Genomic DNA, 19,731 nt, shown 5'->3' with positions numbered 1-19,731 from the left:
TTTTACAATACACGACACAGGCAAGGCACAGTTAATATTAAGATCTGAAAAATAAGCGTTAAGCACAATATAATTTAGCACACTAGATTCTTAAAAACTAAGTAACGTTCAACACTTACCCATACGGGGTGCAGGACGGATAATAAATTATTTAACACTCATTTGCTTATAGCAAAAATTTAAAAGTTTAATTTCATTCGGCTAGCATTGCCGATTTAGAAAAATATATTTTAATTTGCGCCGGCGCGTGAGAGGACACGGCTCGCGGCTCGTGAACGCGACCGGCAGCGTCTATGCTTAGAGACGATCGAACGAGGAGTGGGGCGCGAAGTGATGGCCGGTGGTATAAGTAGGGTTAAACTGCTGACACCGTCGTTCGGCGGAAAGTACACTCGCGCACAGAAACGTTACGTGCATTACATAAATTAACATAGTGATTTAGTTAAATCTATATTTAAGCCTATAATTATAGTACTTATTTATTCTTATTTTAAGTGTTAGTTGAGTTTAAGTTTAGGTTTAATTCAATTACCTACCTATAGTAACGTGCAACGTTACAATGTACCTAGATCCAGCTTGGGATAGTTTAATTTTAGAGTGAGTGTAAAAATATGACGAAGAGATGTGCATTTTAAGATTAAACTGTAACAACTTGACTACGACTACTACGTTACCTATGGGTAACTTACGTATAGGGCATGCAGTACCGGTCCCGGTACCAAGAATTTCATTTCCCGGTTCTGGGCATGGCCGGAACCGGGATTCCCGGTTCTTCCCGGTTCTCAAGGCATCTTTTGATTACTTTTAAGAAATTGTTTCTGTTAGCGTACAATCTTTATGAATGACTTATTTTCATATAAATAATTGCATAAGAATTAATAAATGACTTATTTTATTATAAACAAACACTTAATTGGCGTTCCAACCTATTTTACGAAATTAACCGGCACACATAGGCTCCGCCTGGGCCGAGCCACACGGCCGTAGCGTAGTCGATGCACTCAACACTATATGACGGCACGGCCTGCCTTCACGAATGCCTACTTTACTAGGTTAATTTATCGGGTTATTTGGGTCCCCCGTTTCATAGCACCATTATTAAATGTTATATAATGTCCCGAGCTAAAGTACTAATACATTACTACTATTGAAATGGGAATAAATAGTCATATGATGAGAACCGGGAAGTACCGGTACCGGGTCTTCAGTACCGGTTCTTTTGATACCATAAAATTCCCGGGAATTCCCGGGAATATGAGAACCGGGAATTCCCGGGAGCATGCCCTACTTACGTATCTATACTGGTATACCAACGATTCAATGATAACCCTAAAACGAACAAAAAAATGGTGCTGAGTCAGAATGCAACAGTCATTTCTTATCGCGGGGGAGAAGCGTGCTATGCGCGCAATGTACTGATATCCTGTATTCGTAGTTGTTGCTCTTAAATCAATTTAATTCAGCAAACAATTTAGTTACCTACCTGCGATTAAATCCAATTTGCCTTCCATATTATCCCGTTGTTATTCTACATTTTTTATAGTTGAACAATTTATCCAAGTCGGCCACCAAGTAGGCTTTTGTGCAACACTAAAAGCTATATTATTATCTCCAATGACATCACCAAGGTGACGCAGAGAATCTGGTATCCATTACTTATCCAAGACACCAGAAAACTAAACAGTAAGAAGAAATGGCTTTCCAACATAAATAAACAACGTACTTAATCCGAAGTTGGCAGGTGTCTTAGAGATTAGCATACTTGACTCACAGCACTATCGAGTGATTCGTGTTGGCGGGGGGTTTTGCAATATACTACGGTACTACTATCTTTGCTCTTTAATTCATTCAGTCTTTCGCGCGCTTTAGATCATTATGGACGTTGACGTGATTAGTAATTTAATTGGACCGTACATGAGATCATTTGTTTCTTAGTAACCATTTTAATCATTAGTTTGTGTTTGGACTTATACTAGTGTCCTAATTTAGTATTATGTACGTTTTGGGCTTTACGGACGTTGGTGTGGAAAATTAAAACTAATTTAATTTCATCGTATGTAAGGTCATTTGTTAATTTGAAGGCATTATTAATCACCAGTGAACGTGTTAGATGAAGTGGGCGCCGTACTTTTATGAAACGTTACAATTTGTTAAATCATTGTAGTGAAAATTTACTAAGAAGGCAGAAGACATAAAACAACTGTAATTCCTACCTTTAAAGCAGTTTGAAACATCGATAAAGTCAAGAGTGTAATGTGAAATCAGTGCTTAACGAAAATGGTCATGGAATCTCCGCTGCAAGGCCGCTTCTGGCCTTTGTCTCCACGTCTATGGAGGCGAAGTACGGAGTGCAAAGTCGTCTTCGAGCCTAGGAGACCACCTGTGGACAAACGAATAGATCTGACACCCGATTTGCTGCGTTCCAAGAATATTAAAGAGAGATTGGGGCATTTGAATTTGGAAGAACATATTGATGAGGAAAAGAGATGGAGTGTCTTGAAGCCTCCGTTGAAAGAGAAGAAGGAGGAGGTAAAGATGAGGGTGAAAAGGCAGAGGCAGCCGCGTCCGAATAGTCTGCAGCTGCTGCTGTGTCCGTCCAGCTCTGGGCATTACAGCAGCAACACTTGGAGGTACACCAGGGTCAGGTCGAGGAGGTATGTTTAGTCTAATTGAATAATATTAAAGTAATATCAAAACGACTTAACTTTTGGGCTGATTTTTATTTTGTTGTCGATTTCGATAAAATTTCGTGGATAGAGATAGTTCCCTATTCTGTATAAAATAAGCGCAATATCACCGTATGTCCTAAAAAACTTCCACTGAGTCACGAAAACGTATGGTATTTTCGAAACTCAACGGAATATTGGGTAAATTGTTTTTTACCCAAATTGTGATTTAGATTATTGTCCACTCAAATCTAACGAAAAATCATCAACAAAATGAAAATCGTCTCTTTTAAAATGGTCTTTATTCGTATTGCAGATACATAACATATAACCAGCTATTGTAGATAGCTAACTAATAACTACTATCTCTATCACATATAGGCCAAGCAATAAGAAGTTATAGAGGGAAATGCTAGGAACACAATTTTTGACTACGTAACTTTGTTTGGACTAGTTAGGAGGTGAACATATCAAAAGTCCCCGGCCGTAGCCCCGGTGCTGGGGGGTAGAGGGGTGAAAGAAGGTCTCATTTTTCGGTTTTTCACTTATATCTTGGAAATTTTGCATCTTAGCGACATGACTACTAAGACAAACCAAAAGCTGATAAAATTTGTTACAAGTTTTATTCAGTCAAGTTTTTCGATATCTTGAATAGTTTTTGAGATATCCGCTCTTGAAAGTTTATTTAGGGCTTTCAATTTTATCTTGATATCTACATTAGTGACGCTGCTAGACCGTGTTTGGTATCATTTTCGTATAAATCGGGGGTGCTGAATTCAGTTTTGGTATCACATTGACACCATTCCTAAGAAAAAACATATAAACTTTAAACAAATACCTTTTTTTTTTAATTCCTCTTCACGCTTAAACCGCTCAACCGATTTAATTTAAATTTGGTATACAGATATTTCGAGTGCCAAGACAGGACATAAGATACTTTTTAACTCAATAATCATCCTTTAAAGTTGTGAAATGGAGTATGTGGGGAATTCAACTTCGTCGACGAAACTGAATTCCTGAGGTTAATACTGCTCAAGGTAAGGTTTGAAGTCATGTTTGGTATCATTTTCATCTATATCACAGATGTATTCCGTCCTAAATTTCATCTAAACCGGTTCAGCGGTTATTGACTCCCCATACAAACTTCCACCCCACTTTTCACACCCTCAAAGGATGCTTTTGGTTATAAAAACTATCCTATGTCGTGTGTCGAGATTTAAACTATTTCTATACCAAATTTCAACGAAATTGGTTCAGCAGTTTAAGCGTGAAGAGGGATTTAAAAAAATATTTATATTTTAATTTTGGTTTTACTTCGGAATGGTGTCAATGTGATACCATAAATGAATTCAGCACCCCCGATTTATACGAAAATGATACCAAACATGGCCTAACAGCTTCACTGACGTAGATATCAAGATAAAATTAAAATCCCTAAATAAACTTTCAAGAGCGGGTATCTCAAAAACTATTCATGATATCGAAAAACTTGACAGGATAAAACTTGTAACTAATTTTATCAGCTTTCGGTTTGTCTTAGTAGTCATGTCGCTAAGACACAAAGTTTCCAAGATATCAATGAAAAACCGAAAAATTCGACCTTCTTACCCCCCTCTACCCCCCAGCAGCGGGGCTACAGCCGAGGACTTTTGATATGTTCACCTCCTAACTAGTCCAAACAAAGTTACGGAGTCAAAAATTGTGTTCCTAGCATTTCCCTCTACAACGTTTTTTGAGCATTCATTTCTTGACCTAATATTGGAATTTCCGGTTTATTGGTCAGCGTGTCCTGTGACATATTATGCTATTTTAACAGCTTCCGTTTCCTGTTGATAGCCTTTTGGACCATTTACTCCTCAAATTTTCCTGATGCCACCTCTTCCTGATTAATTAATGTTGCCAACTTTTCTTTGGTTATCTTTTCGGATCCAGTGTCGATTTTTGTCCAATTTGACCTGCTCCCTTTTAAAGTTATCTTCACTGATTTTAACCTTGTCCAAAAGACAGCAATATAAAACACATCTTATATTTATATTCTCGATATCATTCTTATAGTACAGCGGCCAGGGGGCCTCCAACACTAATCGATGTGACTGGACAGTATACTACTGACAAGTGGTATGGTTGTGTTCGGTAGAGTGTACTGAGTACGAAATAAGGACTTGTCACTTTCTAAGACTGTGGGGGGGTTAACTGTGACGTCACAAAAATGGCGGTCCCGGGTTTCAAATTTTAGATAATTACTCGGCAAGTTATTATCAGATTTTCAAAAATGAGGTGTCCTGTGAAAGCTGATGAAATGTAGAATAAAACATGCCATGTAACTAAAAGTGTAATTCAATTAATTATTTTTTTATTTACAATAATCTGAAAACATAACATTGGTCTTTTTTTTGTAGCCCAAAAAACACAATGACAACGTCCACTTAGATAAAAAATGTGTTATATAAATAATTTAGGTAGATGATTAAGCTACACGTTACTTCTTGAATTATGTGAATCCGATAATAAATAAGTAAACTACGATGATTATACCGCGGGCGCGCCGCGGCGAACCGCGCGCGCTTGGTTACTTGGAGGTGCGGGCGCGACTGAGAATGCTGTACTGTATATCAAAAACAAATTAACATTTTTAAACAAATGCTATATCAAATGAAAGATATTTCAATAACCAATAAAACGTGGTTATAAACTGGAGCTTGTTATCTTATACATAAGTATATAGAAATAAACATAAAATAAAAATCCATAGAAATATTCACTTTACTTTTATATTTAAAAAATAACGATTATTAGTGAGAGTTATCGAAAATAATTATCATTATGAACCAAATTAATGTTATTAAGCATAAGTATCCTGGCAAGCGATATCTCTATACCTCAGCAAATAAAAAATAAAATAAAATAAATAAACCATTTATTCTGAGGTTGGAGCTGCAGGTTACTGTCCCGGCGGCATTTCCACACCATTCTCCTCAAATCTTTTTGTTTTCCTGCAGAACAGATGTCATCTTTAAGTTCGACGTCCTTTAGTTCGTTTTCTTTCAGTGTGTCTCTACCGAATGTATTATATCGCGATGCCACATACATAGTACATTCTGCTAGTAAGGTAGTAAGTGTAAGCTAGTCTCCTCCTTACCACAGTGTGGACAGGAGGTGTCTCTACTAATTTCCATTATCTTAAGAGGTCTGTTGAGGGTGTTATGACCAGTAATGATACCCGTCAGTAGTCTCAGACTGCTCTTACCTAGTTTCAAAAGATACCTGGTTCTCCTGTGATCTATACCTTTAGTCATCATCTTCGACTGTGCTTCCATCTCCATCCATTTACCTTTTCTATGACTCCTTTCGTAACATTCGCTGACATAAGCAGAGCCGGTTCCGGACCCATTATATTCCGTCTCCGCCTCCATCCTCGCCAACAAACTGCAACCGCAGTTTGGCGAGGAATATAATTCGTGACAAAAATGTTGTGTACTTCATGACAAATAAATTAAAAAAAAATCCTCGCCAGTTCGTGCGCCGTCTCATTTTTCGTCACTCCCTAGTGTCCTAGGTACCCATGCCACCGCGACACTTCTTTATTTGCCTATCGAGTTAAGCTCCTCTCGACATTCTCTTACGAGAGAGGTGTTCGATATTTTCTTTAGTGACTTTAGTGCTGCCTACTGGCTATCTGTATATATTACAATAGCGCCTTCTTGCTGCACACTCTCTTTAACTGCACAGCGGGCTATTGCACATATACCTCTGCTTAGGATACGCATATCTGCACAGTGATATTGATACTTGCTCTCCCAGTTTAGGGATCACTATGCTAGTTTCGTTGAGCTTCTTCTTGAACCATTCGTAAAGCAGATGGTCGTCGGGTGTCTGACTTCCACCTTCCAGTTGTCTCTCTCTCCTATATTGTACCCTGTATTTCTTATCAATTATCTCCTGCCTTTTTATTAGGTCGGTATTAGCCATCAACATCTCAAATTTTGATGGTGCCTCTCTTTGTATCAGCGCGTGCCTCTTGTCCACGTAGCTTCTCCATTCCTTACATGCTTTCATTCTATATCACTGTTCAGTAGCTCTTCTCCACCCCATTTCCAGCTTCAAACCTAGCATTACCTCCAATTGCATGTGTCGTTCTCATATCCCCATATAGCACCCTGGGTAGTACATATCACTGCCATGTAGATCCAGCGGATTTCTACTTCTCTCGTGTCGAGGTTCATCTAAAACTCTAAACAGTGGATGCCCAGAAAGCAGCGGTGCTGACAGCCCTGACTGTCGCGTCCCTCAGGTCAGATTCCGAGCAGTGACATAGTGCCCTTTTGCATTGACATAGTGTTCTTATGGCTTTTGCCGTCTGCTCCTTGATGTGAGTTTGTATCTGCGTACTGTCTAGAGTAACTTCCAGATATTTCAGCTCATTCACAATTTCTAGTTCTATACCTTGCATCTTTATGGGTTTCATCACTTTTATTCTTCTATTAGTGAATAACACTAGCTTTGTTTTCGACGGATTGAGATCCAGTCCTCTCTCTATACACGTATCATTATATCTCTTACGACCTTAAAAACCGTCCCTCTCACTAGTAACACTCCGTCGTCAGAGTAAGCCTGCATGTACATACCCCCCTGTTGAACTCTTTCACCATTGAGTCTAGTAGTAGGCACCACATCAGGGGGGACAGACACCACCCTTGTGGGAACGAACCCTCTTTTTGGACTAATTGTTTAATCTCTAATCTCAGCTGGAAGGCTACTTTCGACTTCGAGCTTTGACAATAATGTACTCAAATATATCTTGTGATGATAAATCAAGTAACTGTTTATGTCAAAATGCCGTAAACTGTTTTTAGTCACATTTATTAGATTACCTTTTCATGCTTGGCATATAAATCATATAATACAATGAGTCCAATCGACACTGAAGTGACAACTTTTTGGGTTTTTTATTGTTTGCTTATTTCTATATACTTATTATTAGATGACAAGCACCAGTTTATAACCACGTTTTATTGGTTATTTAAATATCTTTCATTTGATATATCACTCGTTTAAAAATGTTAGGTGGTTTTTGATATACAGTACATACAGCATTCTCAGTCGCGCCCGCACCTCCAAGTAACCAAGCGCGCGCGGTTCGCCGCGGCGCGCCCGCGGTATAATCATCGTAGTTTACTTATTTATTATCGGATTCACATAATTCAAGAAGTAACGTGTAGCTTAATCATCTATCTAAATTATTTATATAACATATTTTTTATCTAAGTGGCCGTTGTCATTGTGTTTTTTGGGCTACAAAAAAAGACCAATGTTATGTTTTCAGATTTTTGTAAATAAAAAAATAATTAATTGAATTACACTTTTAGTTACATGGCATGTTTTATTCTACATTTCATCAGCTTTCACAGGACACCTCATTTTTGAAAAACTGATAATAACTTGCCGAGTAATTATCTAAAATTTGAAACCCGGGACCGCCATCTTTGTGACGTCACAGTTAACCCCCCCACAGTCTTAGAAAGTGACAAGTCCTTATTTCGTACTCAGTACACTCTACCGAACACAACCATACCACTTGTCAGTAGTATACTGTCCAGTCACATCGATTAGTGTTGGAGGCCCCCTGGCCGCTGTACTATTATTAACCGATGCTTTCTCGTTGTGTAACGCGTGTGGGCAGCGCGTGGGTGTCACATGACGGTTGACAGCTCCGTATCACCATGGCTAATGAGCATGTACGAGTATGGCCCTTGACATGGTTCGGGTGTTTTTCGAGCGTGTATATCCCTCTTAAGTGGGTACTTTATTGGACAAAGAAATAAGTAATGTTAAAAAAAAACATGGGAATAATTGATCCCAGCAGAGCAGGACCTAAATAACTATCAATATGTCATACCTACTAGTGATTTAATCATCATCATCCTCCTAGCGTTTGTCCCATACTGTGACGGGGTCCACTTTCCTACTTTTCTCCATCCACTTCGCTCTATCCTGGACATCGGTTTCCGCTAACCCACAGGCGTTTAAATATTTGGCGATGACATTACGCCACCGCTGCCTTGGTTTGCCTATACTAGTGATTTAATAATACTTAAGTAAATACTTACTGTAAGATGGGATGTCTTTACGCAGATCGAGGAAGTCCTACAATTCAAGCTCAAAGAGGATTGGTTTGTTTGTATTCCGACTAAATATAATTCACATTTTTATTTCCATACATTTGATTAAATTGATATTGATTGATATTGATCATTCTGATCACACGAGCATGCCGCGATACCGGGATTTGAATTGAACCTAAAACCGAGCAGGATACATCGACTAGGCTTATTAACCTGTCGTTATTCGTTTTATCGATTATGTCCAGCTTTCATTAAATCCATATACTTACAATGTAATTGTATAAATGCAATATTACCTACTCCATAAATACCAAAAGCTATATCGATTAATCGAATGGAATCGAATAATCGCAATGAGCTTATAATCGATTTCGAAAGTCAACGATAAATTCGCTCTCGATTAAAGAGAATATATGGTGTGGCGAATTAAAAGGTTGGTTTACGTAAAGTTGGCAATAAATTGATATTTTTTGCGCAGTTAGGTAAATTGGGAGGTGAATCGACATTTAATTTGTTATGAAAGTTGTAATCAGATACAGTTATTAAACGTTCACTTTTTTACTAAGGTGCTTTAAATAATTTCGAACAAACATTTCGGAATAAGAAAACAACTTAACTAATGAACGTATACTTACGTTGTATTACGAATAACTTTCGACAAGGACTGATATAGAGACTAGTGACCTATATGTAACTCAATGTTACACTTGTTAATATTTCCATTCAATAGATAAGAAGAGCGAATAGTATACAAAATGTGCCAATTTGAGATAAAGATTAAAGTCGAAAAAGATTGAATAGTCTGCCCCAAGCCAGAATTAGTAGTAATTTTTGTAGTTAGTATGCAGAGTCTCTGTTGTTTTAGACAAATGGGTATGCCACGGTGTAGAAAATAAATAATTTCAAAACAATTTCACAAAAACTAACTTAAACAAACGTTAGCCAATCAAATAAAATTATGCCACCTCATTGAATTAAATATAAAATTGTGCAAAATACCGTGGGCGGAGATGGAAGGCCCGGTGATAAGGTTGACAACAAAAATATTACCAAACAGCTTTTACTTACTTAAATGTCCCTTGAAAACCAACCTTATATAAACACATTTAAGGTTGAAATTGAAAATGGATTAGAGGAAGCTATAACCCATATAAATAAAGGGCTTTGTGTTATTGGTGATTGGCATAATTAGTTAATTAGGTACATTATAGTTGTGAAACGGTTCAATCATAATTAATAATATTAACACGTAACGTGCAATGGGCGTGATGATCAAGTCTTAGTTAATGACTTGAGATTATCAGAATAATTCATTCAAGTTGTTAATAACATTTCTGATGTATTGTTCTATTAGTATAGCCTCTATACGCGATTGTTACCGCCTAAATGTCATTAACCTTTCAATGTGTGATGGTCAAATTCAGACCTCGGTTGTGCTGTATAGCCCTTTATACGACAACTGTCTCAAAATTACCACCCTATAACATCATCTTTTGTATTTTTTTTCTTGTTCAGAATTTTTAGCACTATAGCTTGGCGATGAGGCTTGAATTGAGAATTTTTCAGTCTTACCCGTTAAAGGGATAGTGTAGAAACTGCATAGAAGAAATCATTGTCGAAAATGCAAAGACGAATTTTTAAATTCAGTCACGATGTTTATCTTATACAGACAAGAAGGTTAAACTTCCTCCTGTACAGTCGCCATCAGATATATCGGAGCGGCCAAGGTGCTCACAATATCTGAACACGCACTCTAACGCCCTGACAATAGAGGCGTGTTCAGATATTTGTGAGCGCGTTCGCCGCTCCGATATATCTGATGGTGACTGTATTAACTTTTTCCACACGTTTCACCCCCTTAAGGGATGAATGCCAAGGTAAAGTGTATCCTAAGGTTTAATTTATCACCATCAATCTATCAGGTTAAAACGTTTTCGTCAAAATCTGATGAGCCGTTTTACGTGACTAAGTACGTCACAAAAGCTTTTGCATGTTTCACATTACCATCAGGGTTGCATGAGTAAGATTACAGAGAGAACGTATGTATGTACGTAATATGTGTACTAACTTCATATGCAACACACATCGTCACTTTTATATATTCTTGAAGTAAACTGCTCCCCCAAAAGCATGCGACATTTACTCCGATTTTTATCCTTGAACTTTCCCGCAAGCTTTCCTTGCGTATTGCGGGTATTACATAATAAGAGACTTGGTATTTGCTAAATGCCGTTCCAAGCGGTTAACAAACCAAGACTGAGCTAAGCTGTATTAAGTACCTAATCAATTAACAGGGTAAAATATGTACTCGCCTATGTTAGCAGATTTCTTAAGAATTCTCATTGATTTTCTATTGGGATCTCGACGACTTTTGACTTTGAAATACTTATTTTACAGGAGTTGTTTATGTGATTTTGAGAGTCCCATTATCGATGACTATCGTAGACTATGAGTAGATACAGTAAACACACCTATAACGGATCTGGCATCTCAAAGCACATAAACAAATCATAGATTTGGTATTTGCTGAATGCCGTTCGAAGCGTATGAAAGAGCAAGGCTAGGCAGCATTTGCAGTCAAGTCAGCTCGGCAAATAACTGTTACCACTAGATTACGTCAGATACTAGACTCCTAGGCAACACTGTTTACTTTTCTCAACATGGCCTACTTTTCCCTCTGTTGTCAAATGACAGTTACCGGCAGGTGACATGTTGTTTGATGTCTTAGAGCATTTAAGTATTTAAGTAATAACTGGAGTCGCCTTTAAGAGTTTACCCCTCTGCCGAAAAACTTGCACAATTGTGCAAACTTTTGTATGGACTGACGTGGCTATTTGTACGTACAAATCATGTAGAAATAGCAATACATTTGACGTCCCCTCCCCCGCAAAAATCGGCAGACTGTTTCTGCTTTGAATCGCGGCGAAACGTTGGTCATCGGTTTTTGAGAAATTGGAAGCTAATTTTTGAACGCAAGTTTAATCATTTTATGATGTGGCTGACAACGCGATGAAAGTGTTTAAAAACCAATTCCTAATAGTTTAAAAATTGATGATCAATGTCTCCCCGTGATTCAGTGTAACCCCAGTTGACCGGTACCTAGGGTACCAGAATCTGGATCAATCTCGAACGGTCATATACCAAGGCAGACATCGGTAATGAAAACGGACGGTGCGGTCCCCTCAATGCATATTATAGCGCTCGGATGAATATTCAACCCACGAATCGATTCGATCTGTTTGCGAGTACCTAATATTAAGGCCCCGCCGTGGCCGTGGTAGAAGGCGCACATCATGGACTGAAAATATAAGAGACCGGTTAAAAGTGAAGAGCATAGATGGACTAATTCGCATGACTGAACATAGAGAGACATATAGACATATGGTCGCCGACCTCCTGGACGGAGATGGCACTTGAAGAAGAAGAAGATTAAGGCCCCGTGGGTTCAGGTTTTTCTGGCACTCTCACTGCGTGAGCGTGACTGCTGTGCGTGCGCGGCAAAAATATTTTTTAGAAAATCTTCATATTTTTAGGTTTTGTGAAAATTTTTGATAACGGTCCGTTTTAGACCTATGTTCGTGATATCATGATCATCCCTGCCCCCGCAAGTAACGTTAACTTAAACATAAATGTGACGTTCCACGGCAAAAGGTACCTTATGGCGTCTGGCGCTTACGTCCCATAGCGCCGCAATAATATTGCAGCAGCGTTAATAATAGCGTAAGCGCCAACGGCCATATAGGCATAATAATAGCGTAAGTACCTTTACCCGTGGGACGTCACAAATGAAGCTTACATTATCTTCTCTAAATCAATATAAACTAAACATCGATGTAATTAATAACATACGCCCTTTTAGTTCCACGCAATAGAACAGATGTTCCATATACTTTATCGCGGGCAACGTAAAAATAAAGGGCAGTAAACCCATATTACGAGTTTTTGAGCACAGTAGAGATAAAGGCAGTAAGCTATTTGTCTCCAAACTTGGGGCGCAGAAACTGGTTGTCCCAGGGCTAGTAACCCTAATAAAACCAAACTGCATTCAAGCCTTATCCCCTCTTTGAAATTCTAAAAATTCCGCAATAGAAAAAAAAGATGATGTTACAAGAAAAGGTTTTGCCGTATTATATCTACATAATTATAGCCGGTCAAACAAGTTTGTCAGTAGAAAAAGGCGCGAAATACAATTTTCTACTGACGGAAATTGCTAATAGACAGAGTATAACGGCTCGGCCACGACATCGAGCGACTTGCGACGGCGGGAGCGATAACCATAGGTTGGAGCGTGACACAGCGATCGTACCTTTCGGTTCAACCTATGGTAAATGGTTATCGCTCCCGCCGTGTTGCTCGATGTCGTGGCCGAGCCGTATGTCATATATGTAAATAATGGCTTAGGCTAAAACCATTCACACTGAGAGAAAAATCATCACCAGGAATTAAAAAACAGTTCTGTACTGGGGGAAAAAATTAAGTTTTAGTAATAATTATGAACGTTTCACTATTTCTGTAAAGTTTATTTATTTCTACAAATAGCTCAGTAATCCCAAATATAATTTCAACAAACAGATAATAGAAATTGCAAGAACTAATAGAAATTGCAAAAGTCAATTTGTTCCTATTAGTTAACTCTCCTTGTCCCCGGATTAAGTTTATTTTTGTAATTCTAAGTGTGTTTTTGTTGTACTTTTCTCTCAGTGCAGGTTGCCGGTGCTCTTTTTTCACACAGCCAAAGAGAATTTCACCTTCGACAACAAAGAATTCCCAACCATGTGAGCGCAGCATAGTTCCATTTTCATCGCCTGTCACTATGCCCGTCACTTTCGCACTTGTTAGAACTTGACAGGAATAGTGACAAGCGATAAAAAATGCGACCGTGCTACCGCCTCTGAGCTCCTTAACCCCCTGAAGTTGGATTTTCCAAGGGCGTTAAAAAAGGGCCACTTGCACCATTCCACTGACCCGGGGTTAACCGGTTAAACCTGGAGTTACCATGGTTACCAAAACAATTTGACACTGGGTTAACAGTTTAACCGTTTAACCCTGGGGTAGTGGAATGGTGCAAGTCTGCCTAAGAGATTTAACACTCAGCTCTGTTAGCTCTGTAGGGATTGTAGGACTGAAGTTGGACTAAGTTTAATTTTTAACAATCAGAAACGTCTGCGAACGATGCTATTAAGCTTAAAATAAATTTAAAAGTGGAAAAAATACTGTCTTGGGTGAGACTTGAACTGACGGCCTCTGGATCGATACTCCAGCGCTCTGCCATCTGAGCCACCAAGACCATGAGGTCTTGGATAGGGATGACCCTAGCCAGCAAATCTTTCCACCATATTATAGGTCAAGGGGACCCTTAGCGACATCTACCGCAAGAGTGTTACACTTCTTAAACGGCTACCGGAGTTCCAAGTCATATTGGAAATTCACCAGTTACCCAAGACAGTAATTTTTCCACTTTTAAATTTGAAGTTGGACTACTTCATATAAATATCCTCGTGCCGCCCACCATACAAAATTATAGCCAAGGAAGTTAGAATCTTATTGTATTTTCAATTAGGTTGAATTTCATTTGTACCAAAAATTTTCGAGACAAATGAAATGCTACCTACTTTGTTTTTAATTAAGGTTGACATTCCATCGAAACTACGTGTACATCCTAATGTACATTGGGCGGCACGAGGATATACTCTGCTTTAACTCTACACCCGTCGAACAACATCATATTATACTTCTAGAAGGACTTAGCCAACGTGATTTGACGTGAATAATACGCCCTTTTACAGTTTCGGGTTTGGGATAGGTACTCAGTCGACCGGAAAATGGGTAAGTTAGGAGCTGTTCACGTGGAAACCAAATAGGTATAGCAACAGTTTGCTTTTATGTGAACTTTTTCGCACCAGACTTACAGTCAAGTGTAAAAATATGGATGCACAAATCGTCTCAAAAATATGTCCGATAGCTCTTATATCAGCGAATTAAGGGCTATGGGACATATTTTTGAGTAAGTTGTCTATACCCATATTTTTACACTTGACTGTACATGAAATAATGTACGTAGTGAATTTAAATATTTGATTCTAAATAAATAATAGTACATTATTGTCGAGGCTCGGAAGTAGCTACTTGCAGGCTGAGGATTCGTTTTAAACGGACGACCTTGGGAGTCCGTTTAATTGAATCCGAAGCCAGCAAGTAGCCTTCCAGCCAAGTCATATATAGTGCTTTTCTCAAAAATGGTGCAAGAAATATAAATATCATAGAAATATTTTACAAAAGCAACGTTCTTCCGTATATATTTTCACAGAGAAAAGCCGTTGCCGCCTTTTTATTTTTTTCTGCCAAAAATACGCCAACCTATTTGAGACACCTAAATAGTCGCGGTACTAATCATCTGTTTGGCTGTTTATTGGGCCTGTGCCTTCATTTGATATGGCCATTTCAACTTTTAAAAAGTTTGGAACTCGACAAATAATGGAATTTGTATGCAACATTGCAGTCCCAAAATCGAGACTGCAATGTTTTTAACTTTTTAATTTTTGACTACCCATAAACTACGCGCTTCGCGACCGATTTTTTAGACGGCAAAGTCGACTTTGCCGTCCATTTTTGAGAAAAATACTTATAATAATCGACGCAGTGCAAGCTAAGACTAAGACCTTCGCCACAGAATAAATAATAGTACTAGGACAGATATGGTCCCTAGGTGGCGACAGCGCCACGCGCGGCTTATGGCTAGCCACCAAAATTGGTGTGGAACGGATGTACTTTTAGCTACCTTTAGCAAAGCGACGAAATCGCGGAGTGAGCCACGCCTGCCTTCGGTGTCGGTCGGTCAATAAAGCAACGGCCAAGTTATATGCACCTCGGTATTCCCAGTAGAGACTATTTGATAGCTATGTCGCATAATCTGATCTATTATTTGATGCTCTTTCCTCAGTATTATTCAAGTCAATCAATATTCTGAATTCGCTATTGCACTAAGGCTGGTATTTCACCTGTCCAATGTGTCTTGCTTCTCACATTTTGCTTAATGAGAGAGTGAGACGCACAGACATTGGACAGATGGAATACCACCCTTAGGCACATTTGTTGTCGCGAGTAAATTCATAACAATTCAAAAATTCATCACTGCTCATCCTCAATTTAGCCTAAGAATGTTTTTTTTTTCAATCTAATGTTTAATCGTAATATATCACTTCGTTTTACACAACTGCAGTACGCTCATTGTATTTCTAAGAGGGTTGAATGCACCCATCATTTTTCATTTCACCGCGCAATCGAACAAGCCCAGTCCATTGCCTTCAGTTTCCTAACAGTCCAACGACATTTTATCTATTATTTCATCAAGTGCAATATCTTTGTGGTAAATTGCAACCTTGTGTAATCTGTGATTCCTACGAGACTAGTCCTGACATGTCGATGACGCCTATTCACACCCACAAGCGTGTTCCAAATTTGTAGGCTTTCAAAAATGACGTCATACCTACTGTCTTCTTTATGGTCACTCTACATAAAGACTGGCCCAAAAATATGTTGACTAAATATTTTTAAGAATATTTTTAGGGTTCCGTACCCAAAGGGTAAAACGGGACCCTATTACTAAGACTTCGCTGTCCGTCCGTCCGTCCGTCCGTCTGTCACCAGGCTGTATCTCACGAACCGTGATAGCTAGACAGTTGAAATTTTCACAGATGATGTATTTCTGTTGCCGCTATAACAACAAATACTAAAAACAAAATAAAATAAAGATTTAAATGGGGCTCCCATACAACAAACGTGATTTTTGACCAAAGTTAAGCAACGTCGGGAGTGGTCAGTACTTGGATGGGTGACCGTTTTCTTTTGCTTTTTTTTTGTTTTTTTTTTTGCATTATGGTACGGAACCCTTCGTGCGCGAGTCCGACTCGCACTTGCCCGGTTTTTTTCTTACACGTTTGTGTAATTATCATTCGCTTGGCCTTGTCCCATTCACTTGGGAGCGGCCTACCATGTCTTCTTCCACACCTCTCTGTCGCCAGTCATCTCATCATTCACTCGCGTTCGTTTCATATCATCTCTCACACAGTCCATCCGCCTTTTCCTCGGTTTTCCTCTCCGGTTACTTTCCACTCTCGTAATACCTTTCTCGTCACATGACTTTCATCCCTCCGCATCACATGCCCGTAGCACGCTACGCAATTTGCCCTTACTTTTTCTGTTAATGTCATCATCATCATCATCATCATCATTCTTAAGAGCCTGGCTCTTGTCGGTGAAGTAATCGCCATTCCGTTCTTCTCTCTGCCACTGTTTTGAGCTCCTTATACGTCACTAATACGTTGGTTTTCACTTTGGCCTGGTCCAAATACGCATGTTTCGGTCTTCCTATGCTTCTCTGTTTTTCTTTTCTGCCTTCAATTATAGACTTTATGTACGTACATATCTGTTAATGTCATTAAGAATTAAAACTACAATAATTTAACTAAAACTTGAATTTTATCAATATTGAAATATTGATACAATTCAAGTGCCAGCTTCTATTACTTGTATACATTGAATAAATCACTTTGACCACAAGCTATCAAGGAGCTGCTCACTGTGTCCAACGATAGTACATATTGCATGGCTGCACTCTAGATTGCGTGTTGCACAAACTGCACACGAGAGGGCGCTGTCCTACGCACATGCCGCGTGCCAAATAAATACAATAGAGTCCGACGATAGGGTTGGCAGAAGGGAAACTTGGATTAACAGTTAAATAGTTATTAGTAAACTATTTACTAATACATAGACAATACACAATATCAATTTAAAGACGACCCAGGCGGCCTAGGTGACAATCGCTTGCGCTTCGCTATCGAATCGCTTTGTGTCTCTCTATAGCCCCCTCCAGACTATGCGCGTGAATCGCGGGCGAAGCCGCGAACGCGAGTGTGGAGTCGATTTTCGCTGACAGCAAAATCGACTCCACACTCGCGTTCGCGGCTTCGCCTGCGATTCACGCGCATAGTCTGGAGAGGGCTTATCACTCTTCCATATTAGTGTGACAGTGGCAGTTGCGTTCCGTTCGCTACGGAGCGTTAGCGATTGGCATATTGCCTACCATTCCTCATATGTTTCAAGTTATGCTAATATTTATGCGTCAAGAGGCTGTCAATACTGAAAGCACGGCGCGTTAGCGCACTTTGTCTATTTGTATCGGAGTAAATGAGATAGCACTGTCACTGTTACTGGGCCTTAAAAGGGAATAAAAAGAAGACTATTGAAATAAAATTGACAGACAGACGGACAGCAAAGCGATCCTATAAGGGCTCCGTTTTTTTCCCTTTTGAGGTACTGAACCCTAAAAATGTGACTATTTATATAATATTACTCGTTAGTGGTTTATAGGTACTTATAAACGTTTATTTGTTTCGTATAGTTCCTATTTACTTGCGTAATACAATGCAGACTATTGGTAGTCCTTTAACTTGCAAAATATATTTCACTCCGAAAATTTCCTCAAAAAAACTTGTCTTGTCAGGCAACAGAGGCCCGTACCATACAGACTAACATACATACAATAATTAATCATCTTAAAATAATTTTAGCGACAGAACAGTTCTTTTGCTGCGCCACCAGTTCTGGTGTCGAATACGGCAAATTCCCACAGAACTGCCGAAATACCACACCCGTCGGCCAGAAGTCCACACTCAATAGTTACCAGCATATCACCGAAAGGTTAAAGACCACTGTCCAAAAAGAAACACAGTATTTAAACATGCAGTGAATGCTTGTGACAACCCTACACGTAGGTACACTGGTACATACAAGTGCATACATATATGCGGGCAATCGATGCGTACCCCGCACGCCGGACATTCGGTAAGCCGTGTACCGTGTACATGTAATTACTAAACGCAGCATTCTGAATTGAGCACTCAGTACCGAAGAAAAAGAATATAATTAAGTAAATTAAGAAACTTTATTTTAGATAAAATAGTTGCTATAAACTTAAATAGATGTCGACGAAAGAATATGTCACCAAGGCCTCCAGAGCCCAGGGCTGGAAATATTACAACCAAATTTTCCTAGTAATTAGACCGAGGTCTTGACTAGGAATCAGGGTATCGAAATTCATAGGTACCACGGCTTAAATGGGGACTGCATGATGGGTTTAAAATAATATTAATAATAAATGCATTAAATCATTATCACATACAGTTTCTGAACATGCCTCCATGCAATTTTTTTTTTGTACTGTGCGCTTCAGCATTTTTTCGAGCGAAACTTCCAACATTTATGCCGCTACATAATGCCCGTGCAGCCTAATACCGCGCAGTAATCGGGCCAAGTTCCCTCATTCGAGTATCAGAACGTGACTGCTGCAGAACCCGCGCACTCTGCAACTTTGCAACAAATAAATGTTACGCTAGGTTTACACGAGTTTTTATTGTAAACCCAGCTGCAAAGTTTGCATCGGTTTTACTGTATGGCTGATGCTCGACGCAACATAGCGCAGACTTGATTCCGACGCTCAAAAGACTAGTAGTAGTGTGTGATGGTAGTTAGGTACTAAGTTAGGGTCAGTAAAATAAAGATCGATTTTGCTCGTGTGTCTTACAGTATTTACACACCTCTGGATTACCTTGTGACGCCTTTGGAATTTTTAGGCCGTTTTATATCGTTCCTTTACCGTTAAAACACGCTTGCTGCCTACCGTCTTGGTATAAAAGAATAATATGTCACTATTAATGCTACATCTTCATAGGTAGGTACTTATTAGGTACTCTAGCGACTAAGTGTTAAATTGCTTATTCCTCTTTAGGTTTAGTTAGAGAATATTAGATACTCCTAGTATATCACAATAAATAACTAAACCAGTATTTACTTGGTAACAATTGACGATTCTGTTCACACCTCATATGACAACTAAGATACTTGTTGCTTAGGTCGCTATTTTATTTATTGATCTTGCGGTT

General features: G+C 39.0%; 1 protein-coding gene across 1 annotated transcript in view; it reads left to right on the top strand.

The window, feature by feature from the left end:
• Positions 1 to 19,731, top strand: part of LOC134673779 (focal adhesion kinase 1) — a 119,583-nt gene that overhangs the window by 36,917 nt on the left and 62,935 nt on the right. The window contains exon 2 of the mRNA XM_063531805.1: positions 2,225 to 2,654. Coding sequence (XP_063387875.1) covers positions 2,278 to 2,654 — 377 coding nt within the window. The 5' untranslated portion in view covers positions 2,225 to 2,277. The remainder of the gene's footprint in view (positions 1 to 2,224; positions 2,655 to 19,731) is intronic.

This window comes from Cydia fagiglandana, chromosome 19 (assembly GCF_963556715.1).
Source record: "Cydia fagiglandana chromosome 19, ilCydFagi1.1, whole genome shotgun sequence".
Lineage (NCBI taxonomy): Eukaryota > Metazoa > Arthropoda > Insecta > Lepidoptera > Tortricidae > Cydia > Cydia fagiglandana.
This window is presented reverse-complemented; position numbering and strand designations above follow the sequence as displayed.